We start from the raw sequence: 17,796 nt of genomic DNA, 5'->3' as shown, positions 1-17,796 counted from the left end.
GATATAAAGAAGTGCTGGTAGTAGGGGGGGGGGGGGGGGAGAGGGGTCGATTGGAAGGTTTTGGGCAATGTTAACTGAAGAAAAAAAGTAAGACTTTAATAAATTTTCAATCTCTAGGAAATAAGAGAATGATATTCTATCTGCCCTATTCTTAATCCGAGCTATGTATTTAAAAAAGAAATCAAACTTCTGAAGATTCCAAAATATATATATTAAAAAAAATACTTTCTGTAAGTACTTGAATTGGAAGAGAACAAATGTATACAGGTTACTGAATTCACCTGACGATTTTAAGCCTTGGGAAAGATCAGCATATTGTTAGGGCGTATTGGGGGCACCAGGGCATGGTGGAGTTTAATGCCTGCTTTTTAGTAAAAGGCATCGTATTTGTACAGTGCCCGGCTTGTAGAAAGCACCATTGCCTGTAGAAGCTGATATGCAATGTGCAGAAATTGAAATACAAGACTGCTGTTATTAGGGGACAAAGCCATATACTGTACATTCCTGGAGCTGGCCTGACTTTTTTTTTTTTTTTTTTCCAGAAAGAATAAAACAATACTGCTAGTTTAATACATGGCTTACCATTTTGGCTGTCTTGTACAATTGTTATTACCCAATTTCAGTTGGTAACAATTATAGATTCTTTGAAAGGATGAATGTCTGAACAAACTAGTTCAAACTTTAAATCTGTGAATCACAGGCTTATAGCAGCTTCCCTAGATGTAAAACTAACTCTTTGGCTTTGTGATGCCTTTCAAATTAATTTTGTAACATGCACACAGGCCCAAATTCTGCATATGGTACCTTATGTTGTATGTGTAAATTGGCACGTGTACAATTTGGTTGTTGAATAAGTCTAATCAGCGCCGATAATTGGCAACTAACATCTCAGAATTGATGCTAATTGACACTAGTTAAAAGTTATGCATACAAATTGGTAGGCATAGTCTATAAAGTGCTGCGCACCAGTTCTAGTGCATGAAACTGAAAAGGGGCGTGGCAAGGGTAGATTGTGACACTCCTAAAATTTATGTGCATGGTTATAGAATACACCCAATGCATGCATAAGTTAGGTGCAGGGATTTAGGCCTGGATTTCCTTGGCCTAAATGGGTGTGTCTAAAAGTTGCGATATGCACTGGAGCTTAGCGTGTTTCTGTAAGGTGCTCGTATCTTTTACAGTATTGCACTAAGCGCCATTCTAGTTGGTACAGATTTTTTGGGAGCCATATATATAATATGACCCTTAGAGAGCAATTCTATAAAGTGCACGACTATGGTGTGAGCAACATTGCTGCCCGTGTCAGCATCGGCGCACTCTCTAACATCACTTCCAGGTTCCGCACTTAGGAAGTGATATCAAAATATGAACCGACACTGATGCGGGCAGGGAACAAGAAGGGGTGCGCATGTGGCAGGGAAGAGGGCGGGGAGAGGCGCCACCGCCCCGGGCGCCTCTCACCTTCGCTACGCTACCGCCCCTCCTAAAGAGCCTCTTCCATATTGGGTAAAAGTATGTGAAGAATCGAACTACCTGAAGAAGTTCAGTCACATATATGACTAATTTACCTATGTAAATGGATTTGAATATTGTCCTCATATATTTATAAGTTTGTATGTGTATATGTTTGTGGACACATGTATATACATAAACTCATATGTTTCACATATATAAAGGATATTTCATTCATCCTTTCAAATGGTAGATGTCTTTCTGTTTTGGCCTTGTTCTTTTGATGTCATCAGGGCATGACATACCAGGTGGGTTTTTTTTTTCAATCATTATGTCTTATCTACTTCACAAGCCTAATTTCATAAGTGAATAATAAAGGAAATCTCTACATTAAGGAGTTTATAGAACACAGTTGGTCTTTCCGTGTGACAAGTTGTGTAAAACTTCCAGCAATCAATTGGATTTAGGACTATGTATCATCACCAGTGACTAACTATAACAGTGGTATATTGCCTGTTTTATATAGGAAGTATATTATGGCGTACTATGATGATTATTACTGACAATTGCTAAATTAGCAATTATATAAACAAAGCTATAAATCCCCATTGTTGGCCAGCAAGGTAGAACATGTACTTGTTGATGGGGGTTCCATTTGGACAGGCCAAAGGGACCTGGAAGGCCGGATGTTTGAGTGATGGCTATTTTGTTTCTTAGGAAGCTTTGTGCTGAGACCTGTGAAGGAAGGCATACTGGGTGGGAATTAAAGAGGGAACATTGTACCCTCATCTGCTCAAGATGGTGGGGCAGCAAAGAGAAAGGTAACACAATGATCTTGGATCAGGAATGATAGCCTACAAGCAGTCAAGCTTCTGTGTCAGGCCACTGAGAGACTGGGCAGACTGAATGGGCCAGGTGATTTTTAATGCTGTAATCTAATATATTACTAAAATATGAATGATTGAACCACTACCGTGTGGCTTTGTCACTTGTGAGTTATATGACATGAACCTCCTTCAGGTGAGGTATTCCAGAAACGAAGTAAAAAAATACTTTGTAGGATTTCAGTTAGACATTCGGTACAACCAATGCCTTCAAGTACACAGGGCACGAGTTCAACTTTTTTTTTAAAAGATTTTAGGTATCTGCATGGTTAAGTCAAAAGAAAAAAAAAAAAAAAAAAGCTTCTCAAGCACTTTAATGCCACCATTTTGTATTTTGCTTTTTAAAAAATATTAGCTAATTGGACCCTTGGCATTCTGGAATGAATAAATTATCTCATAGTAAATATGTTAAGACTGAATGCAAGGGTTAATAACAAAGGGTAAAGAATGAACTTAGTGGTGGCTTCATAGTATTAAGACGTGTCCAGTTCATGACTGGTGATTGGTTTGTTATGCAATGATTTTCTGTAGCACTTCACCCTAACGGCATATCAAGAGGCCAAAGCAATTGAATGAACAATGCAAGCTCACTATAGAAGAATATTCTGACTCCACATTCCTGAGTACTTTACCATTTTGTGGAAAATAAAAATCTGCATTCGCTACTGACAATGCCAAAAGATTGTCTAAGACTCTGTAGTGTCTCCCTTAAGACTTTTTTTTAAATGTTAGGAATATACCCCCCTCCCCTCCAATCCCCTAGAAAGATCTGAAATGTTTGGCACATCGGAACTTCAATATATGCATGGAAAAGAAAAAAAAAAAAAATCAGGGAATTGGATTTTGGGATTTCCTACCAGGTGCAGAAGTGCACACTTGTGGACTTGTTCAGATTCACGATACGAAAATCCATAGTTCATTTCTAAAAGAATTCAGAATACAAACACATTCACAACCTGTTGGCTGGCACAGCATACCTGAGTGAGAATGTTTAACCCGCCGCCCCCCCCCTCTAAAAACAGTAACTCAAACTTTTATCAGCATCCAAAACAAGGAAAAGACAAAAATATTAAGACTTGTCAGACAGCAATGGATTCATAGAAGTTTTCAAGTCCTGATGTCTGATAGTTTACCTAAATAAAAAAAAAAAAACAAAAAAAAACAACTGGTTCATGAAAAATTGGAGAAAATCAGTTTCACACATTTAAGAAACATTTAAGACCATTCTGCTGATGTAGTTGTGGGGGGCCACACATGCATGCAGGCTCTTTAAGAACATTTTGTTCAAAACCCAAAAAATAGAATTTAAAAAAAAAAAAAGTCAGGTATTTTCCTCTTCTACCAAAAGTTCTCAGTTTGCACTGACTGCCTCGGGGGCTTCATTTTCACTGCTATAGTCTGATTTGGGGTCATCCTCAAAGTCCTCATACATCTCCATTTCTTCTTCCCCATTTATTATGTCATTTCCAGTGAGGCTTCTGCCATCCATCTTCATGCCATAAGTGCTCTGGATGACAGGGATGCTAGGTTCGGGGCTGGCAGAGGTGCTGGAGCAATCGGATGTCATCTGAGGTGATGGACTCGTGGTTGCCATACTAATGGCACCGGGATATACGACGCCTGTTGCTGTGGTGATTGGAATCTGAGGTTGTTGCCTGCAAAAAATAAAGAGTAACAAGAAGTCAGTCACTAGGGAAGGGTTCAAATATATAGAATTTGGCTTTGTACTTTTGAAACAGGAGCTCAGGATAAATGAGAAATAAAATCATGACACAGAAACTACTACAAATTAGATTCACTGTCATATAGCTGGTATATATAAAAACATAGAAACATGATGGCAGATAAAGGCCAACTGCAGTATCCATTATCTCCTCCTCTCCCTAAGAGATCCCACATGCCTGTCCCACATTTTCTTGAATTCAGACACAGCCTTTGTCTCCACCACCTTTTTCTGGGAGACTATTCCATGCATCTACCATCTTTTCTGTAACAGCATATTTCCTTAGATTACTCCTGAGCCTATCACCTCTTAACTTCATACCATGGTCTCGTACTCTGGAATTTCTTTTCAATTGAAAGAGATTCATCTCATGCATATTTATGCCACATAGATATTTAAACATCTTTATCATATGTCACCCCTCTCCCGCCTTTTCTCCAAAGTATACATATTGAGATCTTTGAGTCTGACCCTGTATGCTTTATGAAGTAGACCAGTGGTATTCAACCCAGTCCTCAGGGACCACCTGGCCAGTCGGGTTTTCAAAATCTCTGTCATCCATGTTCATTGTGGATATCCTGGAAACCCGACTGGGTTGAATACCACTGACGTAGACCACTGACCAGTTTAGTCGTCTTCCTCTGGACCTAGCAGATTTCTCCATTTAAAATTTTCAGCATACAGATCCTAAGGGCCTGATATTCAGCCAACAATGATCAGTGTTTTGTTGACTGCTGATGATGTAAAATCCAGAAATTCAATGCCAAGCCATGTCTGGGAACTGGCATTGAATTTCTGAGTTTCTGCAGACTGAATCTGTTGTTATTACAGTCTGATATTGAGATGAGGTTGCAGGAACAAGCGGAGGGGGTAACCCTCTGCCTCCCTCTTCTTTTGGGCATAAGAAAAAAAATCAAAGTAATATAAAGAGGTGGGATTCTTTCAACTGATTAGAAGCTCTGGAATGAGGATGGACAGAAGTAATCTAAGGGAAATATGTCTTTACAGAAAGGATAATGCAGCCTCCCGATGGAGATGGTGGAGCCACGGACACTATCTGAATTTAAGAAGATATGGGAACTCTGAGGGAGAGGAAGTTGATTATAGATTTCAGTATTTGGTGTGGATGAGCAGACTGTACATAAAAGCATAAGAGTAGCCATATTGGGTCAGTATCCTGTTTCCAACAGTGGTCAAATCCAATTCACAAGTACCTGGCAGAAACCCAACTAGGTCTTTTCTGCTGTCATTTCTTTTGGGCCAATGTTCAGCCCACAACATTCAGTATTTTTTTTTTAAATGCCAACCATTGTGGTTAAAATAACATCAGATATTCAGTGCTGCTATCTGGATACCGGTTGGTACTGAACATCTGGTTTCAGCACTTACTGACGATGCTATCTGGTAAGTGGTGACATTCAAACCACTAACCAGATCGCTAAGCAGATAAGGCTCCGATGTTTTATCTAGTTACCCCCTAAGGGCCATATTCTATAAATGGTATTTACATTACGCACTACTAGACGCCCTAATTGCAGTCACCTACTGATACCTAAGTTCAGGATCTGTGCCTAACTTTTGTTTTTTAATTGGCTTAATTTACCAACACCACAATGTTCAGTCAATCAAAACAAAAAAACATTAAACTATTTAAGAGTTTGGCGCTGAATTCTTAGGATACCTAGCGACGCCTACGTGGAGGCGCCCTCCTATGCCTAAGAACACGGTGGAGGTTTTTTTCCCCTTGATTGATGATTATTGTAAGTCTAATTTTTTTTTCTAAGACAGTGTATGCTATAATAGTCGGTTCTCTTTTTTGATCGAGGTCTTTTTCTCCCCTGCATTGAAGACTTGGTTTGGTCTCTATAACTGTGCAATTGTGATCCCATATTGAATATTGGATAGGAATGATATAATCCCAGATCCGAAGATAGGTACCTGGCCTCCAACCATGCAAGCAAGGATATGTTTTCTCCAATCTTGGCTTTGACATCTAAAGAACTCATGAAAGGTTTTCCATTGATAAAAGGTATGGAAAACCTTTCATATGCTGAAAGATTAGATAAACTGGGGCTCTTTTCCCTGGAAAAGCGGAGGCTTAGAGGGGACATGATAGAGACTTACAAGATCATGAAGGGCATAGAGAAAGTGGAGAGGGACAGATTCTTCAAACTTTCGAAAACTACAAGAACGAGAGGGCATTTGGAAAAATTAAGAGGGGACAGATTCAGAACCAATGCTAGAAAGTTCTTCTTCACCTAAAGGGTGGTAGACGCCTGGAATGCGCTTCCAGAGGGTGTGGTAGGACAGAGAACAGTATTGGGTTTCAAGAAAGGATTAGATGTTTTCCTGTAGGAAAAGGGGATTGAGGGTATAGATAGAGGATTAATATGCAGATCCTGGACCTGATGGGCCGCTGCGTGAGTGGGCTGCCGGGTATGATGGACCTCTGGTCTGACCCAGCAGAGGCACTGCTTATGTTCTTAACATCTAACAATGCCTATTTCAAACATGGCAATGGTTATGGGCAGAGAATAGGCCTAGTTGAGATAGGCGTCGTTAGGAGTCCGACATAGGTGTCGCCAAATTAGGCGAGTAAAAAGCAGGCCTAATGGAGTGGCACCTATGTAGGACACCTAGCGATGCCTGTCCGCTTAGGTGCCACTAGGCGTGATTCTATAAATGATGCCTAGTGGTAGGTTGGCAACTGCACTGAGCGACGGCTACAATGTAGGTGCCGTTAGGCACTGTTTATAGAATCCAGCCTTAATTCTATATATGGCGCTCAAAATTAAGTGTGAAAATTTGCACATTCAATTTCTGCACATAATTTAATTGCTTAACTAGTCAATTAGCACCAATAATTGGGTGCTAGCAATCAATTATTAAAATAAACTTGAAACTACATGTGGGTGTGTTTCTTGAGTTTACGCACGCAATTATAGAATAAGGAGGAATCTGTGCTTAATTTAGGTACAAGGATTTACATCATTTTTTCATCTGGTATAAATAGTGGTTCCTAACGCTAAGTGCTAACTTTGAGTGCTATATTTTTAGCACCCTTTTTTTAGGTGTCATTTATAGACTTTAGTCCTAGGTGGATAACCTATGGCTGTCTGGGTAGCACTAATACTACTGCGACTTATCATTTATATAAACGCTGGAAGGTGTACGCAATGCTGTACATTTTGACATTTATAGACAGTTCCTGCTCGGAAGAGCTTACAATCTAACTTGGACAGACATGACATATAGGGTTAAAGATGCGGAACCCAAGGTGAGAGGAGTTAGGAGTTGAAGGTAGACTCGAAGAGGTGGGCTTTTTATTGGGCCTTGAACACTGCCAGAGACTGAGCCCACTGTAGGGATTAGGGCAGCTTGTTACAAGCATACGGCGCAGCAAGGTAAAAGGGATGGAGTCTGCAGTTGGCAGTTGAAGAGAAGGGCACAGATAGCAGGGACTTACTAGCTGAGTGCAGCTCACAGGGGTGGGGGGGGGGACACAGGGGGAGATAAACAAAGAGAGATAGTGAGGGGCAGCTGAGTGAGTGCATTTGGAGCACCAAGGTAGAGGGCATATTCAGTATTACTATCTGGTGCCACTGAATAAGCCTTCTGCCAACACTTAGCAGATTAGCAGTGCCTGTTAACTATGGATATCAGCTCCTATGTTTCTATGGCATTTAGGAATATTTACAAATTATATTTTTATATCTTTTGTAAGGCACTTTTGGCAATCTTTAGGGCTCAACAATGGTATCTGAGAAGTAAGTTTTGGGTAACAGTAGGGCATCAAAAAAACAAAAAGCACACACAACCTGCAAGTCAATTTGCTTTTCCCAATTTTGAAACAGAATACCTGTCAGCTTAGAATTTATGTTCCTTCAGCTCAGGAAACGGAAACTTATAACCAAAGAAAATATGGCAGAAGTGACAATTTCATAACAAGGCCTGCAGTAGGATTTTTGCCAGTTTGGACAAAATTTGTGCATCAGGCAAGGTCCCAGGGTACTCTGTGCATAAGAACCTTTTTAGCTTGCAGAATTTCCCCCCCCCCCCCCCCGCAAAAGTTACAGAAAATTAACTTGTCAAGCAACAACAACAACAACAAAAAGTTCTCCTACGAAATAGTCTAAGCAAACTGACTTGCAGACATTTTGCCCTACTTTTGCCCAAAACTACTGCAAACATGATTTATAATCAAGCAGCACTATTGTCCCTTCTCGAAGCAACACATGGATTCATTAGCTTGAACTGTGAGCAAAAACAAATGATTCTGATTTACTTTCCTCCAAGTTAGTGATGTCTCTGCTTTTTACATCTAAGAGTCACATGTCCCATGCTTTCCTCCATTGAAAGATGCAGCTTTGCTCATTTGCAGAAACTGTTTTCCTCAGAGAGGCCTTTCGACGTTGGCCTCTCAGCTTAAAAACTCTGGTGCGAAGCTGATGAATAGCCACATTAGAGCTAGGCTGTTTTGCAATCTATATTTTGGGAGCCTAACAATGATCCTCGATTAAGATTCAATGTGTGCACATTAGGGAATTCTACTCAGAGAGATTCTTTACCACATTTATGTCCCTTACCACCCCCTGTCCCCCATCATGCAATGTTAAACAGAGCGTTTTGCCTAAAAGCCAAATCTATGGTTTAGTATACGGTTAGAAAATCAATGCGAGGTTGATGCAGACATCAACAATGTCATTTTACATATGTCGTCTTTATTTGAAATATAGGGGTAGATTCAGGAAATGGCGCCCAATGGGTTGAGCTTGCTAAGCACAAATTCTAGAAAGGCACGAGTATTTACGCCTGCCAAAGGCTGGTGTAAAGCTCACACCTAACTACGGTCAGGCACAGAAATGGAAGTCCACACCATTTTATAACTCCACGCCTAAATTCTGGGAATGCCTCTAACTTTGCTCATGTCAGATAAGACAACCTCTCTTTGAATGTGGTCAATAAAAGATAACGGAATGTCAGTACTGTATCTGATTATCTTAGGCCTAACCTGTCTGTGACTGACTGAACTGAATACTAGCCAAATACCAGTTAAATCTTTGGCATGCCCCTGGACTGCCCTTTGCTCCTCTTTTAACCCTTCCACTCCCTCTTTTATTAAGCCAGGTTGCCTAGTAGAATGAGCTAAATGCTGAGCCGCCAATGGGGGTGGGAGGAGTTATCCAAATTCCATAACTCAGTCCCTGTAATCAAACAGGGGCAATTACGGATTCCGAATTACCAGCTACCTTTACAAGAGAAACCCACAACAGCTCCCTGATCCCAATACAAGAAAGTTCTTTAATAGCTGATAAAAAGACAAATTGGTAAAGGCACGCAAGACAGATTTCAGCAGAAATATGGACGTTTTGCTGGACTTGTCCCAGTAAAAGGAAACTACTGAGATCTAGTCTTCTGATCTCAGAGGTGCTATGATACTGTGAAAGTAGTGAACTGAACAAGTCCATTAGAAAACGGGGCATAAAATGTTTCACTTTCATATGTTACTACATTATAAATGGATAAAGTCTCTTGTTTTGTGTTTAGGGGAATCAAACACTGTAATTATTCTATCAAGCATTTATTCAATTTGACTTGAATTGATTTCATTGTTTTATCAAGGATCATTAAACAGTCAAACTACGCCTAATCCTGAATGCAAAGCAGATTTTTTTTTTCAAAGAAATCCTATAGCGGTAAAACATAATGGTTGTATAAAAAATGGAGTATGTTCATCAGTCTCTTTACTGTTTTGTAATTTTATTGTCTGTACTTTATAAAACTTGGTGTATTATGGACAGGATAGCAGGATTGAGAGAGAGCACAGGGACTTGGAAAGGGTAAGGCAGAGTTAAAAGTTCCCTTTACCAACCTGCCAAAATACCAGCAGTCTGTTTTTATCAGAAGTGTAAATTAGCCTTTCGGCCTTTTCACAGTTTAAGTGTTTCAACAAATGCTTGGGGATTATTAACAGCTGCCAGTCTAAGAGAAGCATGATGACAGACAGGTTTGTTATTTTATACAATGATACACTACTGTTCTGTATGTCTGCTTGCTTTTCAGCCCCGTTTCTTAAAACATGCAGAACAATTTCTTTTTAATTTTCTATTTAAGAGCAAACAAGGGGACAATGGCCCCCTCCTTTGCAAAATGTTATGAAATTTCAAGTGCGCTACTCCTGGAGTGGTAGTTGAAGGTGTGGAACAATTTGTCATGTTTTCTCTGCTTGAATGTCTCAGTCTTTATCCTTTCTGCTGAAAATTTTCTTTCTAGTAGATTGAAAATCTTGCCTTATTTTGAAGGACTGTCCTTCTAATTGTGGTTTTCCGAGCAGACTATTTTTATTGTGTTTGATTTCCTTAGGGTGGGGGTCGGCAACCAGCGGCTCTTCTTGCATGTGGTTGCAGCTCTCCAAGCCCCGAGCCTTTGATCTCCCTCCCAACTCCACGATCCCCCCCCCCCACCAATCCCTGGTGGTCCAGTGGGGGTCTTTGTGGCAGGAGCACAGCCCTCTCACCCTGCAGACACAGTCCCGAACTCGAGAAGGTTCATGTGGGGGCAGAGCTGGACCAGGTGTCCTCTTTTTTATAGAGGAAATCTGGCCACCCTAGTATGGCTCCCCCCAATTCTATACCATTGGCCCAGCCATATCCCTCTCATGGCCACACACAGGTGTTATTCTATACATGGGCACATAAGTGTGAATGTGCCAATTTTGTCTCAGTTCAGCACCCTGCAGCCATTAGAATACTTTCTTGCGCCAAAACTTCAGCTCAGAAGTAACACTTAACAGTTGGCATCATATATAGGATTTCCCCCATAGTGGCTGAATTTTACCATATATGAGATAGCTATATGTTGCTATCAACATTTTGCCCTCACACCACCCTGGCACTTGCATATGATTCGAATACCAGTACACACACATGTGCACATACACATATAAACGCTGAAAATCCACCTCAGTGCTATTTTGCAAGTACACACATATCTTACATTGCTTGTGTCAACAGGTAGCCACGTGGATAGAGTCTAGCTGGAATTTACACTAGAGGTACATTCACTTACTTGCATCAACGGTGTCATAAAGTAGCAGTTAGGTGTGCCTAAGGTCCATGTGCCTCAGGCCCCGCCCCCAGGTGGGACCTAAGGCTCCCGGGCCTATTCTGATTGGCCCAGGCGCCCTAGGCCCCACCAGTAGGCGGAGCTTTGGGACGGATGGGCCAATCCGGCCTCATTCCGTCGTTGGCTGCCTGCCAGACAGGCGGGTTTGGCTCCCGTCTGTCCGGCCAACTACAGAAAGGTACGGGGAAGGGGGTGGGGGTCAGCCAGGGGGGTCGTGGGTCGGCTGGGGGGCGGTCGGAGGTTCTTGGGGGGGGCAGTCGTTGGGGGGAGGGGGGTTTGCGTCGAGAGCAGGAGGGCCTGGGATCCCTCCTGCCCGTAATGTAATGCGGGATGGGGGTAGGGGGTCGCCGTGGCCAGGAGGGTTTGGGCTCCCTCCTGGCCCGAACAACTAGCGGGAGGTGGGGGGTCACCAGGGCAAGGAGGACTTGTGCTCCCTCCTGGCCCGATATTGTTGGGGAGTCGGCGGGGCAAGAGGGCTTGGGCTCCCTTTTGCCCCGATCGTGTCGGGGAGTCGGGGGGGAAAGAGGGCTTGAGCTCCCTCTTGCCCCGATCGTGTCGGGGGTGCCGCGGTTGGCTGGGGCAAGAGGGCTTGAGCTCCCTCTTGCCCCGATCGTGTCAGGGAGTCGGGGGGGGCAAGAGGGCTTGAGCTCCCTCTTGCCCCGATCGTGTCGGGGGTGCCGCTGTTGGCTGGGGCAAGAGGGCTTGAGCTCCCTCTTGCCCCGATCGTGTCGGGGAGTCGGGACCGCCAAGAGGAAGCAGCAGGACACCGGTAGGAGCTTGTACACGATGGAGGGGGGGGCGGGAGGCTGTGGGGGTGCGATCGGTCCTTCAGGGTGGGGGTGCGGGTGGGAGTGCGTGCAAGCGGTCCTTCGGGGTGCGGGTGCGTGCGAGCGGTCCTTCGGGGGGGGGTGAATCGGATGTCGGGGGGGGCATCAGGCTTTCAGGGTGGGGACAGGACTTCAAGGGGGAGAGGAGAGTCGGGGTGGGCGAAAGAAGAGTCGGGGTGGACAGAGAAGAGTCGGGGCGGGCGAAAGGAGAGTCGGGCAGCATGCGCGGTATACGGGTGTGCGCGGTATATAAAAAATTTCTGTACATAAATTTGTGTTTTTCACGCGCTATACCCGGGTGCGCGTTATCTACGTGAAAATACGGTAGTCACCGTGAGAACGGGCTACTAGGCTTGGAGTTCCTTTCTCATCCTAAATCCTGTAAACTGTGCCGAGCTCTGCGTCTGGAGATGGTGCGGTATATAAACCTAAGGTTTAGTTTAGTTTAATTTAGTTTGATGGACCATTGCTCTGACCCAGTAAGGCTATTCTTATAGTCTTATCTCAGAAGGAGCTAAGAGCCTCAAAGTTAATAGGTGTGTGTGTGTTTGATGTGCGTGGTGTATGTGTACACATCTAATACCTCTGCATCAGTTTCATAAGCTTAAGAATATGACTTAGCTTATACCTACCCAACAGTGAAGAACTGCCTCATCTCCTGTCTTCGAGATCTCATCAGTTGCTTGTATTCCCCAATACGCAGTTTCTTGCCATCCACAATGCAGGTGCGTTTTGGTCGGGGTTTGTACTTGTAATTGGGGTACTTTTCTAGATGAATCTTACTGAGTCGTGCCTGCTCTTCATAGTAAGGTTGTTTCTCTTGGTTTGACATAGATTTCCAACGTGAGCCTGCAAAGTTTTAACATGATAAAAAACTGAAACAGGACAGCTCTTCACTTTAGGCAAAGTGAAACATAACTATTGGCCAAATGTCACCACTTGCTACCATGTATTTATGTGCATTATTTACCACATGTCTTATGTAAACCACAGAGGTCTGCTAAAGGTAAACTTTATATCAAGTTTTTGAAATAAACATACTTATGAGCATTACATGGGAAATTATAAGTATTTTTGACAAATAATACATTTCTAATGTCAAACTCTATAGAAAAAAAAAATTGGACTGAAAAATCAATACTCTGAAATTTGTTTTTGCTTCATACTGTATATGATGGTCCTTAACACATTTTCCAAATACTTTTCTATGGAGAGTTTGAAAGTAGGGTTGATTTGATATTGTTTTTTATAAAATGGGCATGACTTATGTGCCTATATGCCTTGACGGCTTATGTATCCCATTACACAATTATCCTCCACATTTAGAATTGTCTTTGCATCACTAATCAATAACTTGCCCAACTAAAAAGTATCCTCACTGAAAAACCAGCTGTTTTTTTCAATGACGTCACATAAAATTAACAGACTGATATATGAAAGAATTTATATCTTTAGAGGGTAATTTTATAACAGGTTGCATAGGTTGGGATTGTATAAAAATACGTGTTTGGGGCTGCAGAAATTGTAACTAGCACATAAGAATAGCCTTACTGGGTCAGACCCATGGACATTTACACTGGCATGGAAGATTACTGGAAAGGGATCGTGGATGCCATTTTGAACCTGGGACCTGGACAGAGCAAGAGTGATTGGGGATTGTTTTTGTTTCTCATTGGACAGTGCAAGGAGTGAAAGTGCAAGGAGTGAAATTAGGGTGTGGGGGTCATTGTCAAAGTAGCAAACAAATAAGGGTATAGATGTTGGGGGAGGGGCAGGAGTGGATGAAGGAATGCATGTTGAGGAGGATGATGGAGTATTGATGTTGGAGGGGAGACTGGAAGAGGGTTTGATGAGTTGGGGTGGGAAGGGATAGACTTGTTAAGGGGGACTGAATTTGGGTTTGAAATGTTGACAGGTTCGGAAGATGTGGTAGTGTCGTTGGGGGTGGGCGGTGGTGTGCAGGGGTGAGACCATGGCTGATGTCAGAAACGGTCATTTCAAAATGTTGCTCCCAAATCTAAGTAGGATAGTGCTGCATGTTTTATTTCCCCATGTGTAGTTTTTTTTTTTTTTTAAATCATTTCACCTGCGGGACATGGAGAGGTGTGGATGTGCATTCCTGCACATAGATAACAAGAGATTCTGTGCTTGGAAACTTGTTACATGTTTACCTAAGACGTCTTAATTCCCTTCTCTTTGCTCTTTCTAAAACTGGACTCAAAATCTACTAAATGAAGAGCCAGTTTCATTTAACAGCTATTAAAAAGCATAACTGATTGGCACTAAAATTCATATTGTACCAGCTTAAATATTAATTATTACATTACATTACAGATTTCTATTCCGCCATTACCTTTCGGTTCAAAGCGGATTACAAAAAGAGTTATGGAAGAAGGGTTACAACTTTAGATCAGAGAAGGTTTCCAAGAGAGGGAAAAGTAGGATCTGGGGTTAGGGAGTGGATGGTAAGAGGGGGATTAAGCTTTATCATGGTATTAAGCTTTATTAAGGGATTTCTTGAAGAGTATAGTTTTTATTTCCTTTCTGAACATCTTGTAGTCTGGGGTTGTTGTCAATAGGTTGGAAACTTGGTTGTCTATCTTCGCTGCCTGAGTGGCCAGTAGTCCGTTGTATAGTTTTTTCCGTTTTACTTCTTATGCTCAAAGTTTGTTACTTGCAAAGCCTGCTCTGGTCATGAATGACCCCAAATCAAAATTGGTACAAAGTACAGTACTCTCAAAATAGTTTTATCTAATTAAGGGGCCCTTTTATAATATTGTGGCACATCCTAGTGCGTGCTTACCTTGGCTTGAAACAGCTTACTGCATGACACAGGAAGTTTCAAATTGGCGTTCACCAATGCAGGCTATAAATATTTTAAAATTTTGTGTTGGTGAGGCATGTCAAGGATGGTAAGTGGGCATTCCTATGCAAATCAGTTAGCGAGGACACCGTGAGAACCTTTACTGTCTACAAAATTAGTATCGGTAAGTGCTCACGTGATAATTTTTTTAAATGGATAATACTACATAGCCATTAATTCAAAAAAATGGAAAATCAGCCATTTTACTGCTGCAGTAAAAATTGTATTAGCATTCATGAAAAACCCACATAAGTGAACTCTGAGCGCACATTCTACCGCAGTTTAGTAGAATGACCCCTATGAAGGGGTGTTGAAAGGTTCTCAGCCTTGCCAAGAAGAGAATGACGTGGATATGGTTCAATCAATGATCTGAAACAATGTCAAAACATAGAATTTTGTTTCTGCAAATTGGCACTTAACAAAATAAGATAACAATCTTTTCAGCTATAGTGGCAAAATAATGTTCAGAATTTAGGAAGTTGGTTGGTTGGGCTGAGAACTTTGCAGCACCTCCTCGTATATCCTTAACCATATGCTTGGCATATACTGTACAGACATACTTGTCCGATATAGTCAGCAGCCACAATTTTATAAAAAGCTTACTTGGCCACTAAGGTAAAATAAACTCATTAACAAACGACTTTCCAAAAACATTTTTGTGGCATAATTTTGGCATATACTGGCAATCTACCAAATTTTAAATCACTATGCTTGTTACTCTGTCCTGTCCACACATAATAAATGTATTGGACTACATTTATATATATATATATATATATATATATATATATATATATATATATATATATATATATATATATATGAAGATTAGGTTCTTACCTCAATAATCTTCTTTCTGTTAACAGCACATACGAGTCCTGATGAGTGGGTTAAATTCCCCTAACCATACACTCTTTCATCAGCTCTGCCTTTTTCCTCTGGGCTGTACTGCCTCTCTTCAGTTTGTTCCAAAGCAATCAATAACCACTACCGTAGGAAACATAAGAAAGAGGGGTACGGGGAACTTCTCTTCTGCTATTTAACAAGTAAAATGAACAATATTAAGCAAAACATATATAAAACAGTGGAACAACCAAGCCACCTATCTGAGTTCTACCAGCACTGACATTTATGGAGTTTGTATACTCTCAGTAGCATTTGTAACAATAACATGGCTTTGTACTAATATACCTGAGTGGCAAAAGAAGATTTTCAGTTCTGTACTGACATACCTGTCCAATACAGTGAGCACATGAATAATAAACTTATATGCCCTGTTAACAGAAAGAAAATTATTAAGATAACCTAATCTTCATTTTTGTTGCACAGGGCATATGAGTCCTGATAAATGTGACGTATCAAAGCAGTCCCTTGAATCTAGGGTGAGACAGATGAGCCTGCCCTTAACACTGAGGTCCCAAAAGCGGCATCCTTTTGCGCTGCTACATCCACTCTATAAAAATTTGCAAAGGTATGAAGTGTGGACTATGTAGTCGCTCTACATATCTCCTCATGTAGACTACAAATCTCCTCATGTGGAATCACCCGGGCCTCTGCCCATGAAGAAGCTACACGTCTTGTGGACCTTGCTCTAAAAGAAATTGGTGGCTGTTTACCACAGCTAATGTATGCTGACTAAATCACCCTGCAAATCCATCTGGAATAGATACTTTAGATGCTAGCCAGCTCAGCCTGGCTGTACTAATTAGACTAAAACACTTCAAGATAATGGAGGAGAACTCTCTGCACATCCAGTAACTGTTGTTCTGTTTCTTTGAACCCGTAGACTGGAATGTGGACAGTCGGACCTTTTGATTGATGTAAAAAGTCAAAACTACTTTTAGCAAAAAAGGAGAGAACCATTTGCAGAGAGACCCCAAATTCTGTAACCTTGAGGAATGACTGCCTGAAAGTGCCTGCAACTCCGAGACTTGTCTTGCTGAGATGATAGCCACTAGAAAAACTGTTGAAATTATAAGATCCAGCAGAGACCCTCTTGCAAAGGCTCATAAAGAGCCTTACTGAGACCCTGCAAAACAATGTTAAAGTTTGATGACGGAAAAGGTTGTCTTACTGGAGGATGCAACCTTAATGCTCCCCTCCCCTTAAAAAATCTGGTTATATCTAGATGAGAAGCCAGTGAAACCTGTACCTTTAGAGATTCAACCATTAGACTCCTCTCGAATCCAGCTTGCAAAATGCCAGGACTACTGAAATAGAGAGCTGCACGGGAACGGGGATGACGGGAATCCCGCGGGACCCGCGGGGATCCCGCGGGTTCCCCCTTTGGGTCACGGGGATCCCGTGGGGACGCCCCCTAGGGTCGCGGGGATCCCGTGGGGACGCCTCCGAGGGTCGCGGGGTTCCTGCGGGGTTGGATCGCAGCGGGGTTGGTCGAGCCGCGAGGGTAGTCTCCTTCTCCTTACCTGCCCTGTCGCAGCACACAGCCGAACGGAAATCTTCCCGATGTCAGCGCTGACGTCGGAGGGAGGGCTTAAGCAAAGCCCTCTCTTCCTCCGACGTCAGCGCTGACATCAGGAAGACTTCCGGTCGGTTGTGTGCGGCAGGGCAGGTAGGGAGAAGGCAATGGCGAACGAAAGAGGGGGGAGGGGGCGGTCCGCCCCGAAGAATGTGCACAGCCGGTCAGGTCCCCCGATCGACCGACAACAGGCCCGGCCGACAAACCTCCCTGCCCTGTAGCCGCGAATCTAAATTACCTCTTACAGCAGCTTCACTACTCCAGCTGCTGTAAGAAGGTAATTTAGATTCGCGGCTACAGGACAGAGAGATTTGTCCGACCGGGCCTGTTCTGTTGTCGGTCCGGTGCAAAAGCGCCACAAAGGTGGAGGCAGGGAGGGAGGAAAGGTGGAGTGGAGAAGAAAAGACGCTTAAGGGGGGAGAAGGCCGCTGAAAGCACTGGGG

General features: G+C 42.5%; 1 protein-coding gene across 15 annotated transcripts in view; it reads right to left on the bottom strand.

The window, feature by feature from the left end:
* Positions 1 to 2,661: 2,661 nt before the first annotated feature.
* Positions 2,662 to 17,796, bottom strand: part of SOX6 (SRY-box transcription factor 6) — a 945,693-nt gene continuing 930,558 nt past the window's right edge. For all 15 annotated transcript variants that reach the window (XM_033928339.1, XM_033928344.1, XM_033928338.1 and 12 more), the window contains 2 exons: positions 12,644 to 12,860; positions 2,662 to 3,991 (listed from right to left, as the gene is read on the bottom strand). In XM_033928339.1, the coding sequence (XP_033784230.1) occupies positions 3,688 to 3,991; positions 12,644 to 12,860 (521 nt within the window). In that variant the 3' untranslated portion in view covers positions 2,662 to 3,687. The remainder of the gene's footprint in view (positions 3,992 to 12,643; positions 12,861 to 17,796) is intronic.

Source organism: Geotrypetes seraphini, chromosome 19 (genome assembly GCF_902459505.1).
Source record: "Geotrypetes seraphini chromosome 19, aGeoSer1.1, whole genome shotgun sequence".
NCBI lineage: Eukaryota > Metazoa > Chordata > Amphibia > Gymnophiona > Dermophiidae > Geotrypetes > Geotrypetes seraphini.
This window is presented reverse-complemented; position numbering and strand designations above follow the sequence as displayed.